Source organism: Vulpes lagopus, chromosome 2 (assembly GCF_018345385.1).
Source record: "Vulpes lagopus strain Blue_001 chromosome 2, ASM1834538v1, whole genome shotgun sequence".
In the NCBI taxonomy this organism is placed as follows: domain Eukaryota; kingdom Metazoa; phylum Chordata; class Mammalia; order Carnivora; family Canidae; genus Vulpes; species Vulpes lagopus.
Genome location: NC_054825.1, coordinates 65,507,412 through 65,534,034, shown reverse-complemented (window position 1 = coordinate 65,534,034; position 26,623 = coordinate 65,507,412). Strand labels below are relative to the sequence as shown.

Genomic DNA, 26,623 nt, shown 5'->3' with positions numbered 1-26,623 from the left:
CATAAATAAAAAAAAAAAAAAAAAGAAAAACAACCTGTCAGCCTGGTCTTGCTAATAAACAAAAGAACAAATTAATTGTGGAAAACAAATAAGCTATGAAAAGAAGGCAAGATTATTTCAAAGGCAATACATGTCAGTGAGTCAGAGCGCCATCGACAGTTCCATAGTTTGTGTATAGAAATGTCTCATTGGAATGGCAGGCTTGGAGTTGCTTTCACACAGTACTTGACAGAAAATTTGACAAAAATGTTAACTGGCCCCATTAAAGAATGAGAGGGGGCTTGCTGTTAAAGAAAAGTGTTAAACCAGTCATCAATTTTCCCTTCTGGGTGCCAGCCACCTTTGCAGTCAGGTAACATATTTATTGAGCACCTATTATGTGCCAGGCATTTGTTAAATGTTTTTGTAACATAAATACAGGATTTTTTTCATCTACAAGATCAGATGAAACATAAGTTGTAACACTAGAAATTATCTATGTAATCTATGAATGACATTATGCACATTTATCCTATATAGGAGGAAAATAATCATTTGACCACTATATCTTTTCTACATAGTCCAATCGTGAAGCAGTGGAAAAAATCTAATATGCATTTCCCCTATCCCAAATCATCACATTCCTAGGCTCATCCAGTCATCCCATTTTTATTCATGAATATACTGTACAAAGAAGACACAGAGACACTCACTGTATTATATTCTGAAATACCCTCACTTCTTTATAGAGGTACTTCATATTCCTCTGAGGTACTTACCCTGTTCACAGACTAATATGAATCGCTGAGAGGAGACATTGGAAGAAACATCAACCAGAACAATGGCAACTGATTTCACACATCTCTATCACAAAACAGATCATTGAAGATGGCTAGGACAACATACCTCTGCACTTGGTAAATTATAGAATGACATAGTGATGGATTTGGAATGTTAAAATATTCCAGAGATAAGATTATAAACTCCCCAGTAACTATATCAAGCATCTCATCATCTAGTTAAAATTTCAAAAATCCTCCACAAAATTTCTCACAGACAGCTATTTCAAAAATAAATTCAGATTGAAGAGAATGTTTTTTCATGACTGAGTGAAGTAACATTTCTTCAGGTGGAGTCTAGGACCACAAGCATTAGAATCACCATGGACATCTTAAAATGCAAATTCATGGCTCCCTGTCTTTACCACCTGAATGCAAACTCGAGGTTGGTTTTAATGCACAACTTGAGGAAAGATAGGTTAGTCTGGCTCCTGGATGACCCAGGTGCTTGGGTGCTCACTATTTTCTTGCAGCCTAGCAACAAGCTGGCTCAGCAAAGAGGCTGTGAGGCCCGCAGGCAGAAACCAGAATTGATAACAATAACTCTTCAGGCAACTGGTGTCAAAAGCTTGCTTTTTAAACCAATAAAGTTGTAACCCCAAAAGAAAAGCTCAAAGTTTTCCAAATTGACTATGTGATCCCTGCTCCCTCCCTACTCCTCTGTAAATACCGAGGTGGCAGGAAGTCAGGATCCTTCTTCCAGAACATTTCCCAAAGTGCATCCAGGTGTGCCAGCCCAGGCACAGCTCTCTATGAGTTGGTGAGTGGTTGAGGGATCCCGTGCATTTGAGGGATCCAAATTTTTGTTTGGGGCCTGTACTGTGTGTGTGTGTGTGTGTGTGTGTGTGTGTTTTAAAGATTTTATTTATTTATGCATGAGAGACACAGAGAGAGACAGGCAGAGACATAGGCAGAGAGAGAAGCAGGCTCCCTCCGGGGAGCCTGATGTGGGACTCAATCCCAGGACTCCGGGATCATCCTGGACGAAGGGACGTGCTCAACAGCTGAGCCACCCAGGCATCGCTGTACTGTGTGTTTTTTTGTGATTATTCAGGCCACATGTTGTTTGATAATGCCAAAGTTTGAAAAATACTGTGTAGGTATTATATATTTACCTATGATTTGGAGGAAGTAAACAGGCTATCAGAAATCATACCCTTACTCCCATAAATGACTTATATTAGTTCAGAATCATATGAATGAAATAAGTTGCATATAAATGAATACATTGCAGAAATATTTTTGAAAGAACTATGTACTATGTACTTTAAATTAGAACTATGTACTTTAAATTAGGTGCTTCCTTAAGCTAAAACTATTAAGTTGCTTTCTGGAAAAATGCAGAAAAGACTTAAGCATATGTGTTGATTCTATGATCTTGATTCAATACATTTATAGCGCAACAGTTCCTGTGTCTATTGAATAAGATTTTCTTTTTGCCAATTAATGTTAGCATGACAAAATTGCAGAGACAATTCTGAAGAAGTTTAAGTGACTCTTTGATGACCTCTGTCAAGTAGGTGAAAATTTTGTGATAGTGTCAACAGACTGAAAACTATCTTTTGTTGAGATAAAACCACACATGTCATCATTTGTAGTATTGTGTTCTGAGTACTACATCTGTAAGGAAAATCTAATGTTCTATAGAAATGTTATTTATCAGAAAGATCTTCCCTGACTATCCCATCAAAACTACCACTGTCTTTGCTGGTCCTTTCCCTTGACGTGGTATATATGTATTTGCTTATTATGTCTCTTCCACTAGAATGTTAAGTCAGCTCTGTGTTGAGGAGGGATTTTGTATCTCAAGTCCAAAACAATGTCTGGCATAGAACATGCATTCAGTAAATACTTGTTGAATGGCTGGAAGGTGAACCAGGTTCAGTAAATTTTGGACTACTGCTTATTCTGGATGGCAAAGAAATTAACGCTATGACCAAATACAAGCCATCCCTCCTAAACAACTAGTGACTCATTATTTAGATTCTGGGTAGCATAGATACTGTTGCTTGGTTTGTTACAACAGAAATGTGAAAAAGAGCTAGGGTTTATGATTCAATTCAATAAACACAGTTTCATCAAGCTAACTCTGCTCCATAAGCACCCTCATCTGCTAATACTGAAAAGTCCAAAGCCCATCCCCTGGTTTCTGTGACTTTCCTAGAAAAGTTTTGTTTTTTTCCTGCTTTCATCATCTTAGTTCAGTTTTGGAATCATCTTCTCATCTTGTGCCTGGTTTTTCTTCTGCACCTGTTGAATCACATGTGGAACTTCTCCTTCATTTTGAAGAAAAACTCAAGCAAATTTGACTGACATTTTAAGGAAGTGGGGGAAATTTCACTTATGGGGGGAACTAGAGCAGTTAGAGTAACAAAAATAACTTTAGGTGAATGTTAGAGTCCTATTTATCAATCTCTTTCTGCTACTCCACCATAAGAGTCTCTTTCTTTTCTTTCTTTCTTTCTTTCTTTCTTTCTTTCTTTCTTTCTTTCTTTCTTTCTTTCTTTCTTTCTTTTTTTAAGGGTTTATTTGACAGAGAGAGCAAAAGGAGGGGGGGAAGGGAGAAGGGAGGCAGAGGGAGAGGAAGCAGACTCCTCTCAGAGCAAGGAGCCTAGTGAGGGGTTCCATCCCAGGACCCTGGGATTATGACCTGAGCCGAAGCTTAACTAACTGACCCACCCAGGTGCCCCAAGAGACTCTTTTCATTGGTTATTTCATTCTTATGGTTTCTCTTTTCCTGTCACCTCACATTCCTGGTGTCCTCCCTCTGAGATGGCCTTCAGAGAACTTCACATTCTTCTCCCTGTCTTTGGTTCCTACTCCCAGACTCAGCTCTGGATTGGTGTTTTTGTTTGCTTGTTAATACTTAAATTCATCAAGGTGCTCAGCAGAAAAAAAAAGCAAAACACACAATAAATTCCAACAACCAACTTCCTTTCCTAAGATCCATTTTCAAAAGAGATGCAATTGTTTTCTTAGGAAAAATGTGCTAAGGCTAGCTAGTTCTAGGCAATAGAGTGCACTTCATGTTAGATCAGTCTGAAGTCTTTAGGGAAAACAGTGGACAGCTTAGGTGTAAAAGAGCTACCATATTTTTGCTGGTATTCCATTGTAATAGAAAGGAAATTAACATTCATTAAACGATTGCTGTATGTGGAGCACCATATTTCTTCCTTACAAATATTGAGCCCCTGACATACACTTTGACTTGAAGGCACTTACTAGACCTCCCCGCCCTGTTTTCCCACCCATGAGACACCTGGACTGTCCCTGGGGACTTAGTGACCGTGGCCAGCAACTCCACCCACGCAACTTTACATAGAATTGGAACATCCAATCACTCTTCTCTAGGAGAGTACAAAGATCACCTTGTGAGAAAGTTCAGGCCTCTTGTGTTCGAAAGACCGGGCCTTTAACTGGTGTTAAACGTGTGTGTATATATAATGTGTTTTAGGACCGTGTTCCTTCTTTGACCAGAGGCGAGCTTCGGGGGATGGTAAACTTTTAGCCAGAATTTGAGGGGATCCCAATCCCTTTTCTAGTCCCAAATCTCCAATCTGAAGAGTAAAATACGTAGGAAGAGGCACAGAAGCTGCTTCCTCCTCGGCAAAGGCCCAGCACGCTGCCGGGACAAGGCCGGACAGACGCTGGGGACGCGGGCGGGCGGGCAGGCTCGCGGAAGCTCAATCCAGCCTGGGCCCGCCCTCGCCGCCCACCCCAAACACCCTCTCCAGCTCTGCCACCCTGCCACCTCCCTAGCTCGAGCAGGACTGCGGAAGAGGAAGCAGTCACCGGCGCGCGCGCACAGCCCCTCCCCTCCGTGACGTCGAAGACGCGACGCGTCGCACCGCAGTGCAAACTGGGAAGAAGGGATGAGCTGGGCTGGTTTCCGTCGGACTAGCGAAGGCGAATTCTTCGAGTCGCTGGAAGATGGGCCTTTGGAGGGGAGGCCGGCGTTAGTCAAGCGCTCCCGGCGCCACGGTGAGTGTGGGTCTGGGTCCTGGCCTTTGTTTCTCGGGAAGCCGTCTGCCTTGAAACCCCTTTCCTTTCACAGGCTGCTGGTCACCCGGGAGACAGTCCTGTCCGCGGATAGGGGCGGGACAACCCTGAACATAGAATCGGCTTTCAGAGGAAGGGCCCAACCTCGAGTCCTTCCCGCTGTCTGCCTAGGGTTGTCCAGGGAGTTTTGTGTATTTTTTTTCAGGGTTTCCGGTCTTAGAAAGTGGCACTGACAATTCCTCCTTCTTCTACGACACTTAGACCCGACTTTGACCTCCTTCCTCCGGCCTCCGTTTTCTAAATTTCTGCTATCGAGCTACAATCCCAGGCCTTTAATACAACCCCTCAGAGGGTTTCCCAACCCCTTTTCCGTCCCAGTCAAACTTAGTTTTAGAGAAGTCCAAGTATGAGATTAAAGAACCTATACGCTCATCAATTAAAACCATGACTTCCCCAAATAAAAGCTTTTCTTTGCTAAAAATGTGACCTCTCCTAGAACTGTAGGAAAAGTTAATTTCACCTCCACTCCACCTTGGAAATATCAGACCCAATCGCAGTGATGTTCAGTTATACATAAAGCTGCACTTTAGGGTTTAATTCTTTTCTCCAGTTCATTCTGTGACCTTGAAGCAAGTCATTTAATCACTAACAAAATATTTAGCTGAAGGAATTTAATATTTGTTAAGCACCCCGAGGGGTTCAGATGAAAGGAATGTTACTGTTTCTGAATCAAGCAGTTTTAGTTTGGTATATCTTCTTGTGCAGCCATTACAGATGTCAAGTGGTAGTTGTTAAGGAACTGTACCTAATCTAGGCTTGCTCTGCCGCTTTGCTATGTAAGCAGATTTTGCATTTCAACAGATTCTGCTTAAGGTTCATTGTTGAATGTCTTTCCTGATGGATTTGGATAATTTGTCATGACTTTACAGTACTGGGCCATTTTATCTGAAAGGTGGTGTAGGTTGTGCTATGCCTTTATCCTATTGCTGTGACTGCCTTGAAATGTGTATTCATTTTCTTGTGACACACTGGGTGCATCTTTAAAATTAGATAGTAAGAACCCTCTAATAGTAAAAAACAAAAACAAAAAAAAAAACCACAACTTGTTATTAATCCCATAAATATGCATTAATTGCACAAAAGTATGTAGGATTGTATCGTATCCTTTGAGAGCAACTAACAAAAACATTTTAAAGATGTCTTTCTAGCATTTATCTTTATTTACTTGACCTTTGTTAATTATTATGGCTATTTGTTTATTAATATGAACACTTTGGGAAAGATCATGAATGCCTTTTGTAAAGTAAGACAGTTGGAAAATAAAACCAGCACATCAGATTTTTTCCATAGAATGTCTAGCATTATATTTTCATTATGAATTTTTCTACATGAAGATAGTTATTTTTGTAGAGATTAAAGAAAAAATGTGCCCATCAAGTATGAGTTGCTAATAAAGTTAAGGAAAAAAATTTTTTTTAAGATTCTATTTATTTATTCATGAAAGACACAGAGAGAGAGACACAGGCAGAGATACAGGCAGAGGGAGAAGCAGGCTCCACACAAGGAGCCCGATGTGGGACTTGATCCGGGGTCTTCAGGATCACACCTCGGGCTGCAGGCGGCGCTAAACCGCTGCGCCCCCGGGGCTGCCCCAGGAAACATTTAAAAAAAATTTTTTTTTGGTTATTGTCCCTATTACCTATTGCTATATAACAAAATCACTTTAAAAAAGTAGCTACAAGCTATTATGCTTTGTCTTTTATATTTCTCTGGGCTAACTGGAGTCAGTTGGTTGGGCCTCACTTAGAGTTTCATGCATTTGTGGTTAGATAGGTAGCTAGGGTTGGAGTCATCTGAAAGCTTAACTGAGCTGGACTTTCAAGATGGCTCATTTGCATGGATCGCAGTTGATGTTGGCTGGGAGTGAAGCTGGGGATGTTATCTGGAGCACCTGCTCATGGCCTCTTCATGGGGCTTGGACTTCTCATAGGATGAATTTGAGTTTCAAGAGCAAGTATTTGAAGAGACAGAGTGGAAGCTCTCTCTTTTGCTTGGACCCAGAAAATTGGCATGGGATTACTTCCAATATTTTCTATTAGAGCAGTCAGAGGCCTCTGCCCCACCAGATGATAGTTCTTTTTGGAGAGAAGAACATCAAAGAATTTGTGGCCATCTTTAAACTACTGTAAGTTTATTGATAAAGTTGTATTTATAATGTTTGGATTTAATAGTAGATGCAGAATAAGGTACACTTCTGATTTCTTTAACCGTAATACTTTGTATCTTCACAGCACATTATACTTTTTAAAGAGCATTTTTCTCTGTGGGCTTCTTCATTTGATACCTGTGAGAATTCTGCAGAAGCAGATAAATTGTTCCCATTTTGCAGATGAAAGTAAACTGAAGAGTGGCAGTGGTGGTGTCCAGGATTTAAGGAATTTGCCCAAAGTCATGTGATAATAAATGGAGAATGAGACTAAGTCCTACAATGCTTTCGTAATATAAAGCTTAAAAATACAAATAATGATGTGAATCTGCCTGTCTTTCTAATATAGTGAAATGAAATTGTTACACGTTGCAATACCAATTACAAAACAAATAATCCTTTAAAAAGTTATGGGTCTAGGGGCACCTGGGTAGCTTGGTTGGTTAAGTGTCAGCCTAGCTCAGGTCTTGATCTGAGGGTCCTGGGATCAAGCCCCAGAGCCAGCTCTCTGCTCAGCAAGGAGTCTGCTTCTCCCTCTCTCTCAAATAAATAAATAAAATCTTAAAAAAAAAAAAAGGTTATCGGCCTAAGAATCTTGAAGGTTTTATTTTAATTTTCCAGTTACAGAATTTTAAAAATGATAATGATTTCTCATAACTTTGGTAGATTGGAAATTATATGACTTAAAAGGTTGATTTCAGTTAGAACCTAATTGTCATCTTCATACTGTTTCACTACTTCTGGTAATATATTTATATCCATTTTTTATGTCCATGGATTTCTGTCTAGACTGCTTGTTAGAATTTACCCAAGGAGCTTTCAAAAAAAATACCTGTGTGCAAGTCCCATTCTGTGAGATTCTGGTTTAATTATTTAGAAGTGGGTTCTGGGCATCAGTATTTTGTAGTTCTGTAGCTGATACTAATGTATGGCTAGGAATGAGAACCATGTCTTTTTTTTTTTTTTTCTTATGTACTGTGTTCTGGTTCCTTACTCATCTATTTTGCATATGCTTAAAAAATTGAGACAAAGAGGGAGAGAATATATGAAATGGATTAAGGTTATAAATATTAAGTAGACACCTATTACGGAAAAGTTACCCTTCTGGTTTTTTCCTTGGAATAGTCTTAATAAAAGCTATAGATTTTGGCATGGTTTGTTAGTACCTATATGATGGTACTTTGCTTTGTATTAACATTGTGTACTTATCCTACATCTTAAGAGGTAGAAACTTCGTTAGGAAGTATATTCCTTTTTCTTTTCTTCTCTTTTCTTTTCTTTTTTAAAGTAGGCTCCACACCCAGCATGGAACCCTACACACACAGGGCTTGAAATCACAACCCTGAGATCAAGACTTGAGCTGAGGGGAATCCCTGGGTAGCTCAGCGGTTTAGTGCCTGCCTTTGGAGTCCCCAGGATCAAGCCCCACATCAGGCTTCTTGCATGGAGCCTGCTTCTCCCTCTGCCTGTGTCTCTGCCTCTCTCTCTCTCTCTCTCTGTGTGTCTCTGTCTCTCGTGAATAAATAAATAAAATATTAAAAAAAAAAAAAAAAAAGACCTGAGCTGAGCTCAAATGATACACTTAACTGACTGAGCCACCTGGGTGCCCCAGAAGGTATATTCTTTATATTCCCTATAGCTCTTGATACTGTATCTTGAATAGATATAGGTACTCTAAATGAAGAAGATAGTTTATAAGGTCAGTCTTCAAAACTAGGACTAGTTGTTTTACTTTTCTTTTTTAAAAAAAAACATTGTAAGAACTTTTTAAAATTCTTTGAAGTTGTCTATGATTTCCGTGATAATTGCACTTTCTTGGTTTTTCTTCGGTCTGTTTCTTTTCTCTTTTGGGAACATTCCCCTTCATCTTCCACCCCACCAAGCCCTTCAAGTGTCTTGTCAGTTGTAGAGAAGTGATATCATTTCCTTGTTGATCCATTCTCTTGATTTTAGTTACTAGTATAAATAATGTCTGTGTTTTAAAAACTATTATAGAAGTTTTAAGGCATACATAAAAGTCAAAAAAATCAGATGATTTCAAATCATATCCTGGATAATATATCATTTAAGAAAAAAATATATCACTTAAGTGTCAGTACTTTGTTACCTCCCAAAACAATAGGGATTATCAAAATTAACATTAATGTCTCAATAGTTGATTTAATATTTGTTTGATCTCTCTTTGGACCTAATCTCTAATTACATATTTACATTTCTATCAGGGCATCTTTAGATGTTGCTTTTTTTGCATACATATTCAAAATTTCCTATAAATCAGTGATTCTTATTCGGGAGTAATTTTACCCACCAGGGGACGTTTTCAGCAGTGTCTGGAGACATTTTGTTGTCACAGCTTGAGGGAGATGAATACTACTGGCATCTAGTGAGTAGAGACCAGGGATGCTGCTAAATATTAACTACAATGTACAGGGCAGCCTCCTACAACAAAGTTTTATCTGGTTCAAAATAGGAGTAGTGCTCAGGTTGAGGAATGCTGCTATAAGCTGATCAGTTTTTTAAACTGCAGTATTTTTTGTTGTTGTTAATAGCACCACCAGTCTTTGTATAGTGTGTACACAAGAGAAAATTTTGTTTCAGGTTTCTGTCACAAAAGAATGTTTCTGCCTTTTTATGTTCTCTTTTGCAACGGTCTGCTAATTATTCTTATCCAGAATATTCCTTGTTGCTATTTCTTATATCCCCACTTTGACCTGCCTGGAGATACCATTTTTCCCTTCAAGAACTGACTTATTGCCTGCTGAATAAAATATAAACAATTCTTGATGGCTTCAAAAGTCTTCCATAATAGGACTCCATCTCCCTACCTAGTAATATAGTTTGTTATTAGCCAAGAGTTATTAAGTGTTGACTGTAAGGACTGAGGTAGGTGCTAGGGATCTAGCATGTCAGAGTATTGACATGTAAAGAAAATATGTATGTACTTGTTATCCCTTGATCTAATTGATTATTTCCCTGTACTGATGATCTCCAACTTAAAATGGTTTGACCTAGGATTTTTCAATTTTATAATGTTGTTAGAATGATAATGTTGTTAAAATGAAGTACAGTAGAAACTGTACTAAAGATTTTGAATTTTGATCTTTTCCCAGGCAGCAATATGTGTTACTATATTCTCTTGTGATGCTGGGCAGTGGCAGTGAGCAACAGTGCCCAGTCAGCTTGTGATGGTGGAGTAAACAACTGATACAATTCCAATATTGTCTTTCAGTTTCAGTATAGTATTTAATAAAGTACATGAGATGTTTAACACTTTATTATAAAATAGGCTTTGTGATAGATGATTTTGCCCAACTATTGGCTAATGAAGTGTTTTGAGCATGTTTAAGTTAGGCTAGACTAAGCTACGATGTTTATTAGATTGGGTGAATTACATGTATTTTTGACTGAGCAGTATTTTCAACTTCTGATGGACTTATTGGGACATAACCCCCATCATAAATTGAGAAGGATTTGTAATCCCTGTAGTATTCCTTATTTTTCTCATTGTCTTCTCATACTACTTCATTTTGTGTCTTTGCTCTTATTGATTTCCTTTTCTGGAATGCCCTCCTTTCTCACTTAATCATAGCTAAATCTTATCTTTTGGGATAGTTTCTGTCTGCCTCATCATGTCATCATGAGCACTTCATACTTAAGAGGTATGAAGGTCTTAAAATCTAGTTATAATTGTCATTTGGTCAAAATACTATATTATATGTATAGTAATGACATAGATTACACATATTATACAATTGAGATCAAGAAATGGACTCCCCAAAACTGGGACAATTAAAGATGGAAGAAGTGGAACTTAAGTTGATCTTTGAAGAAAGAGGGATCAAAAAGAAAGTGCACTGTAGGCTGGAAAAAGCTACATCGAATTTTCTCCTCCTTTGGACTTCACAGTGACTGGAGTCACATATTAACATACAGTATAGCAATTAATTGTTGGCTTATTATTTAAGAAGTATTAGTTTGATCTTTGTAACTAAACTAAGAGATTTGGATCAGAAACCCTGTGGTATCTCTTTATCCCCTATAGCAGTGTCACTCAAAGTAGCTAGTCTATGTTATAGGTTCGAAGCTTGAACCAGAGTATAAGTCAGTGGACTGCTTTCTTCTCAGAGAAAGTCTTGCTACTATAAAAAGTTCATCTTAACTGATTTACCTCTGTCATAAATTTCTTATTTTATCACACACTGGTAACAGTTCCCCAACGATCATTGGTCTGTGGACCACACTTGAAGTAGCATTGCTCTGCAGAACTTTTATACTTTTTTAGTTGTAACCTATAGTAAGAACTACATTTTACATTTCAACCCAGTGATATATGCATACACATACACAACCAAAAACTAAAGTTTCATGAAACAATATTTAATCTTACTATATGTGGCATACTCTGATATTTTCTCTTCTTTTTTTTTTTTTTTGGTGACCTTTTCATGGATTTGAAAACACTGCCCTCAGGGCACTTAGGTAGCTCAGTCAGTTAAGCATGCAACTCTTGATTTCAGCTCAGGTCATGATCCTCAGGGTGGTGGGATTGAGCCCCACATTGGCTCTGTGCTCAGTGGAGAGTCAGCTTGGGATTCTCTCTCTTCCTCTCTATCTGCCCCTCCTTCCCTCTCTCAAATAAATAAATCTTAAAAAAAAACAAAACAAAACACTGCTCTCACAGAGTTATTAGCTCAATGCTAGACATGTAGATGCTCAGAAATACCAGAAGTTTTAGGAGTGACTAATTCTTGAAAGGGTCAAGCCTTCTTAATACTTAAGGATTACTTTATTTTTTTTTTTTAATTTTATTTATTTATGATAGGCACACAGTGAGAGAGAGAGGCAGAGACACAGGCAGAGGGAGAAGCAGGCTACATGCACCGGGAGCCTGACGTGGGATTCGATCCCGGGTCTCCAGGATCGCGCCCTGGGCCAAAGGCAGGCGCCAAACCGCTGCGCCACCCAGGGATCCCCCTTAAGGATTACTTTAAAACATATCATGAATACTTGCTTGTCTGTGGCATTTAAACTAGAATGATTATAGAACAGATTATATGAAATTTAAGGTAGTCAGAAGATATAATGAGTGCTGTTGCTGTCTGAAGGGCACAAGTGGAGTGAGATGATAGATTCCCAACAGAGACAACTTTGCTTTCCTTTCAGCATTGCCAAGGACCCAGGCAGTGTCTGGTGTGAAGCCCTAGTTAAGATACCAGGACCAGTTTGAATGATCACAGACCTCAGTCTTTACCTTTTTACTTTTTAGTCTTCACTCCATGGAAGACTATCTATCTCTACTCTTTCTCTTTAGAAGAATCAGAAGGATGTCATGAAGAGAATGGGAGAATACTATGCCATCCCCCCCATTGTTAACTTATTGTCAATACTGTCTAGATTTCACTTCTGGAGCATTGCTGTGTCAGTAAAGCTTAAGTATTTCATCTTATCAGATTTACACATCTTAAGAAAATTAATTTCTTAGAAGAACTTTAATTTTTCTCACTTATACTTTTTGTGTTATTTATTTTAATTACAATCCTTTTTGAAGCATGACATAGTTTAATAGGTTATATGTTATATTTAGTGCTAGATCTAAACAAGTAGATTCTACAAATTGAGTTCTGTACTTATTAAACATTCTTTTATAAGTATCAGTGGGATTATTGTAACAACAAAAAACTGCTGCTGCTCTTTTCCCTGTTTTTACTGTTGTAGCCAAAATAAATTGTGAATTCATTCAGTCATACTGGCCTTAATTTATTTTATGTCAGTCTCTTGAGATCTCTTAAAAGGCTATATGCAGCAGAATGACTTCTCAAGAATTTAACACATTAAATTTCACATAGATTTAAATTGCATGTATATCCTTCTTTGCTTTCTCATTTGATTAGGGAAAAATACTCTTTACACCGTACTTTGACTTCTGCAGAAATCTGTGATTGTAGAAGCTGAAATGGCAATTAAGGCAATGCTGTAAGTATTTTTAACACCAAGCATCTTATTTGACAGTAACTTCTATAATTTTGTGAATGAAAATGAAAACACTGTGGTACTTTGATGACATTATTGAGAAAATTTTATTTATTTCAGCTAGTCTCAAAATTACATAAGGACAAAGGTGCCTGGCTGGCTCAAGTCAGTAGAACATGCTGCTCTGGATATCGGGGTTGTCAGATTGAGCCTCACGCTAGATATAGAGATTACTTAAGAATAAAATCTGGGATCCCTGGGTGGCGCAGCGGTTTGGCGCCTGCCTTTGGCCCAGGGCGCGATCCTGGAGACCCGGGATCGAATCCCAGCATCTGGGTGGCTCAGTCAGTTGAATATCCAACTCTTGATTTGGGCTTAGGTCACAATCTTAGCTGTGAGATCAAGCCCTGGTTGGGTTCCATGCTCAGCCTGGAGTCTGCTTGTCCCCCCACCCGCCTCCCCCACTCCCCTGCTAGTGTGTGTGCTCGCTCTCTCTGTCAAATAAATAAATAAATAAATATTTAAAAAATAAATAAAAATTAAATCTTAAAAAATCCACTAATGATAGAAAAATTAACTCTTAAAAAGCATAGTCTTTCAGAAACCGTCAATATAAACTTTGTCATGATAATCATCCCTATACTTTCCCTCCATGTGTCTAATCGTTAGCTAAGTCCTCTACCTTTCAGCGTCTCTTGTGTCTGCCTCCTCCATTCCATCTCTTCTGCCCTAGTTCTGACCTTCATCATCTTTCCTTAGGATCATTATCATAGATTGCTGGTGTCTTCTTTATCTCATCTCTTAAAGTCTAACTCTGTAGTGTTGTCAGTTTGGATCATATAACCCTCTTCAGAACCTTATGGCTCTCTATTACCTTTAGAAAACAAAGTAAGTGCTTTATTGTGACATTCAAGGCCTTCTATTTTTTGTTCCCAGGCTATTTTTTCAATCTTTTCTGTCTAGTAGATCCTTGTTTTTTGTCTGTATTGCCTAGTTCCCAAAGATGTTCTTTACTTTCTTTTTTTCCCCCTCATACAGTACCTCTTCTCTACCAAAAGCCTTCTATCAAGATTAACATAAATTCTGTCTTTTCCAAGAACCCTCTGGTCATACTTAATCTTCCTTCTTAATTTTTCTTATTGTACATTATTTGTAACTCTTTATAGTTGGCTACCTTACTGTGTTTTATTACCACTGCTTACAACTTTTTCTTTCACAGTAGTTTTTTTTTTTTTTTTATGATAATCACACAGAGAGAGAGAGAGAGAGGCAGAGACATAGGCAGAGGGAGAAGCAGGCTCCATGCACCGGGAGCCCGACATGGGATTCGATCTCGGGTCTCCAGGATCGCGCCCCGGGCCAAAGGCAGGCGCTAAACCACTGCGCCACCCAGGGATCCCGACACAGTAGTGTTTTTTAACTTTTTGGGTAAGGGGATCACATCTAATCTTTGAGTTCCTGGAAACACAATGTCTTTTATACAGCAGGATATATGTGAATGTTTGAGTTTAACCTTGAGATAGCTAATATTTTACTATTTTAAGTTACCTAGGTAGCATATGTAGCTTTTAAATGACCTGTTTTCCAAAGATCCAAGCTTTAAAGGTAATCATGAGAAATAGATTCACCTGAACATATACTCTAGACCTTCATTTTAGGAGGTTAAAATCAGTAGCTTTCTTTTCTCAGCCGATACATTTTTTTTCCCAGCCGATAAAAATGACATAAATTGTCATGAATCAACAAAATAGACTCTGAATTTTGAACATATATTCTTTGATTATACCAATAGCTCTTGTGACCCAGATGAAGGATAGAATTGGAAAAACAGATACTGTCTGACTGGTACCTGGCTAATCTACCTAATTCTGGCTTTAGTCCCTTTCTTAGTACACTTGGTAGTATCACCATCAAAAAGTGGTTGGGCTTTTGGGGAATTACATTTCAAGAGGTAGCCTGTATCGGGAGCAAATGTTGGCTTTCAATCAATGAAGTAAGCTTCAGATCTTGCTGAACTAGTTGAGGGCAGAAGAGTCAAAAGTAGCTCTTGTAACTGTTAATCTTACTGTCTTCTAGCCCTCATTAATAGTCCCAACTCCAGTGTCCCCTGCCTCTACCACATATCTCCTTAAACACCTTCACAAAGAGTTAGTTTCTTGACCTTACTGTGCTTTACCTTAGTATGTATTTCTCCTCAACTGTTGCTTCTTCTATCCAGTAGAAATCATGTTCCTGGAGCAACATCCCAGTGTATCTCAACATTCTCTTTTTTATTGCCAGGTTGTTGGTTTTTTTTAAGTTGTTTGCAGTATGTTTACAATTCTTTATTCCTTAGTGCTCTGCTCTTGGTTCCATTCATATCACTGTGTGGAAGCTAGCTGTATTCCAGAAGTTTTATGTATGAGGCTCTTCCAATATTCCATGTATATTTTAAAATTTTTTTTTAATTTTTATTTTTCTTAAAGATTTTATTTATTTATCAGAAAGAGCATAGGCAGAGGGAGGAGTAGAGGGAGAAGTAGGCACCCCACTGAGCTGGGAGTCTGATTCAGGGTCCCATCCCAGGATCCTGGGACCATGACCCAAGCTGAACCCAGTATAGTTAATAGTTTTCTTTAAAATTTTTATGAAGGGACGCCTGGGTAGCTCAGCGGTTGAGCATCTGCTTTTAGCTTAGGGCGTGATCCCAGGATCCGGTCGAGTCCTACATCAGGCTCCCTGCCTGGAGCCTACTTCTCCCTCTGCCTATGACTCTGCCTCTGTGTATGTGTGTCTCTCATGAATACATAAAATCTTTAAAAAAATAAAATTTTTATGAAATACGTTAAGTATGTTACTTATATTCTTTTATATGTTAGAAAGCAGTATAATAAAATGATTACCATGTGATCACCTTTGAAAATGCCACCCAACTTGAGGATTAAAACCTTACTGATATCCCTAAAGCTCCTTGCATGTGCCTCCTGATTACATCCTCTGGCTCCCCAGAAATAGAATTTTATGTTTATCATTTTCTATCTGTCTTTATAGGTTTACCTCATTTGTATCCTTAGGGAACTGTTCATTTTAGTTTGTTTTTAAACTTTATACAACTTTATAACTTTATAACAAGAGACAGGGGACAGAAAAGTTTATTTGAAGAAATATTGGCTGGAAACTTCCCTAACCTAGGGAAGAAGACAGATATTCACATTTAGGAGGCACAGAGATTCTCCCCAAAAATTCAATGCAAGGAGATCCACACCAAGACACAAGGTAATTAAAATGGCAAAACGTAGTAATAAAAGAAAATTTTAAATCATCAAAGAAGAGAAAAAAGGAAAACCCCATAAAGCTATCAGCATATTTTGCGGCAGAAACTGCAGCTCAGGAGAGAGTGATAGGATACAGTCAAAGTGCTGAAAAGAAAAATCTGTAGCCAAGAATACTCTATCCATCAAGACTACCATTCAGACAAGAAGGAACAATAAAGACTTTCTCAGATGATCAAAACTGAAGGAGTTCATGACCACTAAACTAGCCCTACAAGAAATAAAGGGAACTCATTGAGTGGAAAACAAAAGACCATGAAAGTATGAAAAGTAAACACAAAAGCAGTAAAAATAAATATTTCTGTGAAAATCAGTTAAGGGATTCATAAAATATAAAAATATGTAAAATGTAACACCATTTACCTAAAATATGGGATAGGAGAGGAGTAAAGAATAGGTTCAAACTTAAGCGATCATCAACTTGATATGGACTGCTATGCAGAAGATGGCATATATAAACCTAATGGTAACCAAAAATAAAAAACCAGTGATATATATGCAAAGAACAAAGAAAAAGGAACTCAAGTATATCACTAAAGAAAGCCAACAAACCATGAAAGAGAGCAAGAAAATAAAGGATAAGAGAAAATCTGTAAAAATTAACCATAAAATAAGTAACAAAATGGCAGTAAATACATATCTATCAATAATTACATTGAATGTAAATGAAGTAAACACTCCGATCAAAAGACATAGGTGGCAGATTAGATTAAAAAACAAGACCTGGGATGCCTGGGTGCCTCAGTGGTTGAGCGTCTGCCTTTGGCTCGGGGCACGATCCTCAGTCTGGGGATCGAGTCCGTCCCGCATCAGGCTCCCTGCAAGGAGCCTGCTTCTCCCTCTGCCTGTGTCTCTGCCTCTCTCTGTTTCATGAATAAATAAATAAAATTAAAAAAACAAAACAAAACAAGACCTTTCTTTATGCTGCCTATAGGAGACTCATTTCAGACTGAAAGAGGTTAAAGTGAGGGATGGAGAAACATTTACCATGCAAATGGAAAGCCAGGGCAGCAATTCTTTATGCTGGACAAAAAGTAGACTTTAAGACAAGTCTATAACAGAGAAAAAGACATTAAATAATCACAAAGGGGACTATCTGACAAGAAGATAAAACAATTGTAAATATTTATGCACCCAACAAGGGAGCTCCCAAATACATAAAACAGTTAATAGCAAGCATAAAGGAAATAATCAATACTAATACAATAACAGTAGGGGACTTTAATACCCTATTTACATAGGTGGACAGATCATCCAAGCAAAATCAACAAGGAAACCGCTTTTTTTTTTTTTAACTGTTTAATTTCTACACCCAGCTTGGGTATAGAAAACTCATGACCCCGAGATCAAAAATCACATCCTCTTCCAACTGAGCCAGTCAGGCACCCTGGAAACAGTAGCTTTAAATGACAACTGGACCAGATCGATTTACCAGATGTATTCAGAACTTTCCATCCTAGAACATCAGGCTACACATTCTCCACAATAGATCACATATTAGGCCACAAAACAAGTCTCAACAAATTCAAGATCAAAATCATACCATGCGGGGATCCCTGGGTGGCACAGCGGTTTGGCACCTGCCTTTGGCCCAGGGCACAATCCTGGAGACCCGGGATCGAATCCCACGTCGGGCTCCTGGTGCATGGAGCCTGCTTCTCCCTCTGCCTATGTCTCTGCCTCTCTCTCTCTCCCTCCGTGACTATCATAAATAAATAAAAATTTTAAAAAAATCATACCATGCATATTTTCTGACAACACTGTGAAATTAGAAACCAATCACAAAAATCTGGAAAGAGCACAAATATATGGAGGTTAAATAATATGCTACTGAATAACGAGTGAATCATCCAAGAAATCAAAGAAGAAATCAGAAATTACATGGAGACAAATGAAAATGAAAACACAATGGTCCAAAATCTTTGAGATGCAGCAAAAGCAGTTCAAAGGGGGAAGTGTTTAGCAATACAGGGCTACCTTAAGGAGCAAGAATAATCTCAAACAACCTAACTTTATAGCTAAGGAGCTAGAGAAAGAACAAAAAACATACCTAAAACCTTCAGAAGGAAGGAAGTAAAGATTAGAGCAGAAATAAATGACACAGAAACTAAAAAAGCAATAGAATAGGTCAATGAAACTAGGAACTGGTTCTTTGAAAAGATAACAAAATTGACTAGCTTCTAGTCAGACTAAAAAAAAAAGAGAGGACCCAAATACACAAAAATTACAAATGAAAGAGGAGAAATAACAACCATCACCACAGAAATACCAACAGTTGTAGAGAATATTATAAAAAATTATATGCCAACAAATTGGACAACTTAAATTCCTAGAAGTATATAACTTATCAAAACTAAAGCAAGAAGACCAATTACCAACAAGGAAATTGAGTCAGTGATCAAAAACTCCCAACAAACAAAAGTCCAGGACCAGACGACTTCGTAGGTGAATTCTATCAAACATTTAAGGAAAAATTAATACCATTCTTCTCAAACTATTCCAAAAAAAAATAGAAGAGAAAGAAGAACTTCAAAATTCATTCTGTGAAACCAGTATCACCCTGATACCAAAAACAGATAAAGACAAAAAAAAAAGAGTACTACAGGCCAATATCTCTGATGAACATAGATGCAAAAATCCTAAACAAAATACTGGCAAACCAAATCCAACAACACATTAAAAAAAATCATACACCACAATCAGATGGATTTATTCCCAGGATGCAAGGGTGGTTCACTATTCCAATCAATCAACATGATACATTACATCAGTAAGAAAAAATAGGAAACATTTGATCAATTCAGTAGACATAGAAAAAGCATTTGAAAAAGTACAACATCCATTCTTAATACTCTCAACGGAGTAGGTTTAGAGGAAACATACCTCAACATAATAAAGGCCATCTATGGAACACCCACAGGACAAAGATGTCCACTCTCACCACTTTTATTCAACATAATATTGGAAGTCTAGCCACAGAAGTTAGACAACAAAAGAAATTAAGACATCCTAATTGGTAAGGAAGAAGTAAAACTTTCTCTATTTGCAGATGACATGATACTATATATGGAATACACTAAAGATTTTACTCGTATGTGGAATTTAAGACATGAAATGAAGGGGAAAAAAGAGACAAACCAAGAAACACACTTTTAGCTATAGAAAATAAGCTGATGGTTACTATGGGGAGGTGGTGGAATGGGTGAAATATGTAATATGGAGTAAAGAGTACATTTATCAGAAAGAGCACTAATGTATAGAATTGTTGAATCATTATATTGTACACCTGAAACTAATATAACACTATGTTAGCTAAACTGGAATCAAAATTGAAAAATAAAAGTACTTTATTTCTAAAAAATATTGATCATGACCTGAGCTTTTAGCAAGCATAATCATTAATCAGAGATCACTATAGCAAATATAGTAAACAAGTTTAAAATGTTGTGAGCTTTATCAAAATGTAACACAGAGACAAGAAGTAAGCAAATGTTGGAAAATGACACCGAAAGACTTTGTGCACTGTTGCTACAAGTCTTCAGTTTATAAAAAATGCAGTATCTTGCAAAGAACCGTAAAATGGAACACAATAAAATGACGTATGCCTATATTTATTTGAATTGTAATTAGTTCTTCAAAGCAGGAGACAATGGTATAAATTTAATTGAGTTCCTCTAAGTTTTCATTTGTGACACTTAATGATTTTGCCAGGACTCCTCATTGATGTCTGCTCCTGATCTGCCCTATGTGCATTCCTGCACATGTACACAGCTTAATTGATACATACTCAGCTTTTCTTCCTCGTCTTTGTTTACTACTTTCTCCATCTTCTTAGAACTTAGCAGAGCATAAGAGGAACAAAGGATGTAATGAAGCATCAAAGACCTTTTTAGAGTAAACCAAACTACTTGGGTATATTCTGTTCATATATCTCTGGCTCCATGTAAAGTGGCCCTGCCTACTCCCCATCCTCCACCAACTTGTTTCTTTCTATTAACTGGTATTATCAATGAGAAAGGGAAATATTTCTTAATGAAACTTCTGTTTGTGATCAATATATTAATGCAGATTTACCAGTAGAAAATGTGTAAAAGCTCTTAACTCTGTTAATTCCTTTGACAAGAAAGATTCTTAATACCTAAGGCAAAGTGATAAAATAATTCGTTTAGTTAAATGAATATTTGAAAAAAATAATTGATACCCTGAATATCTTGAATTTCCAAAATGAATACTTAAGATAACTTAAAATTAACTCTTTTAACAAAGGATATGGTTTAGAACTTTTATGTTTTTTACTGTTCACTTATTTTGTTGTTAATTGAAATTATGTTCATTTTGTTTCAGAAAAGAACTACTTTTAATAAGGTACACCATCCATTGTCAAAGTGGAGAAGTAAAGATTATTCATCATGCCTGCTGTGGCTTCAGTTCCTAAAGAACTCTACCTCAGTTCTTCACTAAAAGACCTCAATAAGAAGACAGAAGTTAAACCAGAGAAAATAAGCACAAAGAAGTATGTATCCTTTGCTAGTTTCACTGAATCATAAGTTTTTAGTTCATTTCCATATTAAATGAGTTAGATAAGTAGTCAGTTTGAAGTTTATTTGAAAAATGGCATCATCACATGAATAAAGTAAGACCTCCTTAGAGAAATTCTTAACCATATATATATATATATATATATATATATATATATATATATGTTCTGCTAATATACATATTTTCTGTTCTCCAGACAGTATATCAGATTATAAGTTTAAGAGGTAAAGACAGGGGTTCTACAGAAATCATTTAGCCACAGTTATTGTCTTTTTATAAAACTGTATAGATACACTTCTTATTTAAAGATCCTTTTTATTGGGGTCCCTGGGTGGCGCAGTGGTTTGGCGCTTGCCTTTGGCCCAGGGCGCGATCCTGGAGACCCGGGATCGAATCCCACATCAGGCTCCCAGTGCATGGAGCCTGCTTCTCCCTCTGCCTATGTCTCTGCCTCTCTCTCTCTCTCTCTGTGACTATCATAAATAAATAAAAATTTAAAAAAAAAAAATAAAGATCCTTTTTATTCTTGTATATTTCACATGTAAGATATGACCCTAGCATAGTCTTTCTTTGATTGAAAGAGGAGAAACATTTTTTTGTCTAATACTCAGCAAAGTATTAATTTGTGCCAATTTGACATGAACTTTCAATCTAGAGATTTATGTATTTTTATTTTTGAAGACATGGTCCATCTGCCTGCTGAGTAAGGTAGAGGCTAGAGATGATATGTTACTAGTAATGACTACAAGATCGGTCCTGAGCTAAAATATAATAGTGAGAAATCTAGGTATTTTGGTATTTACTGGAAGTAATTTTGCTAAAAACGAGGTATTAGTAAAATTGTTAACTTGTTGATAGTTCTATCTCTGTTGAGGGACAAAAGGCAATAGCAGAACTTTTTCTCTGAATTAATTTTGACTGACAAAGAAGATTTGGAGATAAATAAGTAAATACATTATGAATAAAGTTGGAAATAAGGGTTTCAGAAAGAAAAGTGGATTTAGCCAGCCATGGCTTGGGGCAGGCAGATTTTAGAAATCAGAGAAAAGAGGTATTCCTTGATTCCTCCATAAATGGGAGGCTCTAAAAAACAATATGTATATGAACAATATGTTCATCCCAAATGAACCTGTGAAGAGGCATCTAAAGAGACCTATGAATGCACAGGGACATCTTTATGAGTCATTTTCTAAAGGAAATAGAAAGTGGAAAGAAAAAAACAAAACATCAGGGATGAAGAGGAGACAATAGTAGGAACTTTAAAGAAGGTCAGAAAAGAAAATCCCAAAATGAACTGATATTTCTACCATTACAAGTAGGCAAAATGGGCTATTAGAAAAGAGATCTTTTTCAGGGACAGAAAGAATGAGAAGCATTGGCCTACTTCTTGAGCTAAATTGGTAATACTGATGGGATAACAGAGAAAGCAGCTCTATTTAACTCCTGTTGGTAGGGTGCTTGGGTGGCTCAGTCTCTTAAGTGTCTTTTTGGCTCAAGTTGTGATCTCAGAGTCGTGAGATTGAGCCCCGTGTTGGACCCCATAGGGAGTTGGCTCCCCCTATGGAGCCTGCTTAAGACTCTCTCGCTGTCTCCCTCTCCTGCTTTTCACTCCCACCTTCTCAAACACACTCTCTAAAAATAAATAAATAAAAATCTAAGAATAAAAACTTTTGTTGAATGACTTTTAAATAGGAAGCAATGGGAAATATAAATTATTATTTTATTTAAAATAAGTTATTGATAAAGCACATTATATATAAGCACTGGTGCTATAGCCAGGTTGCTAAAACTTTAGTCTTCAGTGATTGAATTCCTTTTGCAGAAATGCCTATTTTATTAATTTGATTTTTAAAGACTGTTAGCCAGGCAAATGACTTTAGAATGAATGCCACAGCTTCTTCAAATATTTTACCAAAGTGGAATTTTAAGATGACTTATTTTTAGGCTTTCAATCTCATTTTTGGAGTGCCTGGGTGGCTCAGTTGGTTAAACATCTGCTTTTGGCTTGGGTCATGATCCCAGGGTCCTGGGATTGATCCCTGCATTGGGCTCCCCACTTGGTGGGAAGCTTCCTTCTCACTCCCTTTACCTGCTTGTGTGCTCTCTCTGTCAAATAATAAATAAATAAAATCTTTTAAAAAAATCTCTCTTCCTTTCAGGACCAGTGAATCAGAGTATAGTTTGGTCATTTTGTAGAAAACTTTAACCAAGTAAAAAGATCAAATTCCTTTCCCTTTCCCTGTCCCTTGTTTTTTGGATTTTTAGGTGGGGAGATTTTTACAACATAGTAAGGGGTGAGGAGATTTGAAAAGTATTTTAACATTAAAGTAATAAAGATTTTTAGCTCCCCCACTTAAGTATAAATGGTATGGAGTTATGATTTTTAATTGTAGAGTATGAAAGGGGTGCCTGGATGGCTCATGTGGTTAAACGTCTGCCTTTGGCTCAGGTCATGATCTCAGGGTCCTAGGATTGAGCCCCCAGTCGGGCTCTCTCCTCAGTGAGGAACTGACTGCTCCCACTCTCTCTCTGCTCTTTCCCCCTGCTCATTTTCTCTCTCTCTCAAATAAATAAATCTTTTTTTAAAAAAAATCATACAGTATAACTATTATATGGCTGCCCAAGGACCACTTGTCTCAGGATTATGCATCATAGCAAATCTTTTAAAACTGGGCTCAATGCATTTTGAACTGTTTGTTTTTGTTTTTGTTTTTAAAGATTTTATTTTATTTACTCATGAGAGATACAGAGCGAGAGAGAGAGAGGCAGAGACACAGGCAGAAGGAGAAGCAGGCTCCATGCAGGGAGCCCGACATGGGACTCGATCCCGGGTCTCCAGGATCACGCCATGGGCAGCAGGCGGCACTAAACCGCTGCGCCACTGAGGCAGCCTACGTTTTGAACAGTTTGATGTTATATAAACAACTATTAGGAAGCAGAAGTATTTATTTGTAGGCTAGGGGAATTTGCAGGTTGCATCCAGATGCGTATCTAACTTTGTATCAGTTACAAAGTAATGCGAATCTAAATTATGAAATTCATGTTACGAAGATTCTCTGTAGACCTTAAACATGATTTCCCTCCACCGTGTGTCAAGTATTTTAATTATTTTTTTCTCTAATTAAAGTTATGTACAGAGTGCCCTGAAGATTTTCAAGACAGCAGAAGAAAGCAGATTAGATCGTGATGAGGAAAGGGCCTACGTACTATATATGAAATATGTGACCGTTTATAATCTTATCAAAAAAAGGCCTGATTTCAAGCAACAGCAGGTACCTTTTATTTCTGCGTTTTTATTTTCTAAGTTAATTTTGCATAGTAGAGCTATTGATTTCCTCTAAAAGTTTTAACTACTACTGAAATTTAGATCACATTATGCAGCATCAAGTTCAAACTCTTATGCGGATAGAAAAAGCAAACTAAACATTTAGTTTATTTGTAAATGTATATATGTGCATACAACCACACTATCTACATATACCTAATTTGCCTTTAATTAGTACAAGTTTATAGCAATGTACAGATGCGTAATTTTTCTGTTACAATAAATAATTGCCAAGTCAAGTGGAAGGATTCAGTTTACTCATGCATTAAATAAGAAAAATGTGACTGCAGTCATACTTTCTCAGGATTTACGATTTAGTCACCTATTTTGTGTATGTGTTTTGTTTTTATTACGGTTTATTTGAGTGTAGTTGACATGCAGTGTTACATTAGTTTCAGGTATACAGTATACTGATTAGACAGATTTATAGATTGTGCTCTGCTCACCATAATGTAGCTACCATCTGTCACCGTGCAACATTATTATAATATCATTGGCTGCATTCCCTGTGCTATGCCTTTAATTCCCGTAACTTATCCATTATGTAACTGGAAGCCTATCTCCCACCTTCCTTTACCCATTTTCTCCATCCCCAACCCCCCCCAACCCCCACCCCGACCCCGACCACCATCAGTTCTTTGTGTTTACAGGTATGATTCTGTTTTTTGTTTGTTTATTCATTTGGGGGTTTTTTTGTTTTTGTTTTTTAGATTCTATATGTGAGTGAAATCATACAGTATTTGCCTTTCTCATCTGACTTATTTCATTTAGCATAATACCCTATAGGTCCATCCATGTTGTCACATTACACAGTCTCATCTTTTTTATAGCTGTGTAATACCGTGTGTGTGTGTGTGTGTGTGTGTGTGTATTCATGTGTACACACTCCCATCTTCCTGTTTCATTTGTCAGTCTCAGGTTAGTCACTTGTTTTTATGTGACAGGTTTTATATTTGAGTGACATTGTAACCACGTTAAAGACTTCAGTTAATACTGATTGCTTCTATTTATTATTATTATTACTATTATTATTATTATTATTATTACTACTACTACTTTTCCTTTTAATCCTTTGAGCAGGTTCCTTTCCTCCACTTTGCTGAAGCCATGGAGAGGGAGGGAATGTGGGAGAGCTGTAAATGGATAAAGAGAACTAATGACTAGGGTAGGTGTTGCTAGAGAAAATGGTTGCATTTCAGTTGCAGTAGAAATAGGCAAAAGAAGAACATAGCAAGTAGGTTAAAGAAATTGGAGGAATAATCTGTCGGTGATTCTATCTTTACTTAGGAGCAATCTTGCTACCAGACAGTAGTACCAGAATACTGCTTATAGGTTTCCTACCTGGTTGAGAAGCCTTTTTCTTTTTTTAAGGATTTTTTATTTATTCATGAGACAGAGAGAGAGAGCCAGAGGGAGAAGCAGGCTCCATGCAGGGAGCCCTATGTGGGATTCGATCCCGAGTCCCCAGGATCATGCCCTGGGCTGAAGGAGGCGCTAAACCGCTAAGCCACCCAGGCTGTTCCAAGAAGCCATTCTTGAATTAATATTGAGGGGTTTTTTTTTGTTGTTCCCTGGTGAACAGTTGACTTACAGAAGTGAAAAATGTTCTCTTATTCTTTGAAATAACTTTTTTTTTTCAGAGTAGTATGACCAAATGATTTCTTTTGGTTGTTAGTTAAGGGATGACTTTAATGTTTTACTTAATAATGATAAATCACTGCTGGAATTTCCTCTCACCAGCAAAGTTATGTTAATAATAATCACAGGGATTTAGATCTAGCTTTGAAAAGGTGACCCTTGCATTTGGAGGTTCACAGAGGACTAGATTGGTCATATACTTAGAACATTCTTGGGCATTCCTATCTGCAGATACAGAGACCTGCCAAATTCAAACAAGCTTCTGCATGCTTTGATGGTTTTTATAGTATCTGTTAAAGTGGAATTGCTTTAAAAAGGAGTGCAAAGTGTTTAGTAAATATTTTCGAAAGATTTGTAACTTTGAATAATTCGCTAGTTTTTGACGTATGCTGTTTATGGTGGTAGGGGCAATTTTTTATGTATTTACTTTTTGCTGTATTTTTCTAAGTAGTTTTTTTCCTTTGAGAAGATTGAGAATGTCTTTGTAGCTACTTTTTTTTTTTAAACTTAAGATTAGGAATGAAGTTTAATCGATAAGAATTTTTTTCCATTTCCACAGAGTATCTATTGCATTTCCAAAGGGAGTAGTTGAAAGTTGCAGGAGTTGGTCAGCTTAGGAAGCTCCGTGCAAAGGCTCAGGTAACTCAGGCTGTTACTTCATACACTCAAGTTGTTTATTTGCTCTGTCTAGGGTACACTTCTGCTTCTACCTTAGAATTATTTTTTTGTTGTTTTATTTAGCGCAACATCTCCAGTGTACTTCAAGTATGTAAAGTGTTAAATTTACTAACTAGATATTTTTTAGGGCAGAATATAA

At 37.3% G+C, this 26,623-nt stretch overlaps 1 protein-coding gene across 2 annotated transcripts in view; it reads left to right on the top strand.

The window, feature by feature from the left end:
* The first annotated feature begins 4,644 nt into the window (after positions 1-4,644).
* USP8 (ubiquitin specific peptidase 8) overlaps positions 4,645-26,623 on the top strand; it is a 65,756-nt gene continuing 43,777 nt past the window's right edge. The window contains exons 1-4 of one of the 2 annotated variants that reach the window (XM_041730046.1): positions 4,672-4,799; positions 12,915-12,996; positions 20,649-20,817; positions 23,971-24,115. In XM_041730046.1, coding sequence (XP_041585980.1) covers positions 20,714-20,817; positions 23,971-24,115 — 249 coding nt within the window. In that variant the 5' untranslated portion in view covers positions 4,672-4,799; positions 12,915-12,996; positions 20,649-20,713. Of the gene's footprint in view, positions 4,800-12,914; positions 12,997-20,648; positions 20,818-23,970; positions 24,116-26,623 lie in introns of both variants that reach the window. The other variant, XM_041730037.1, reaches the window with a different exon arrangement.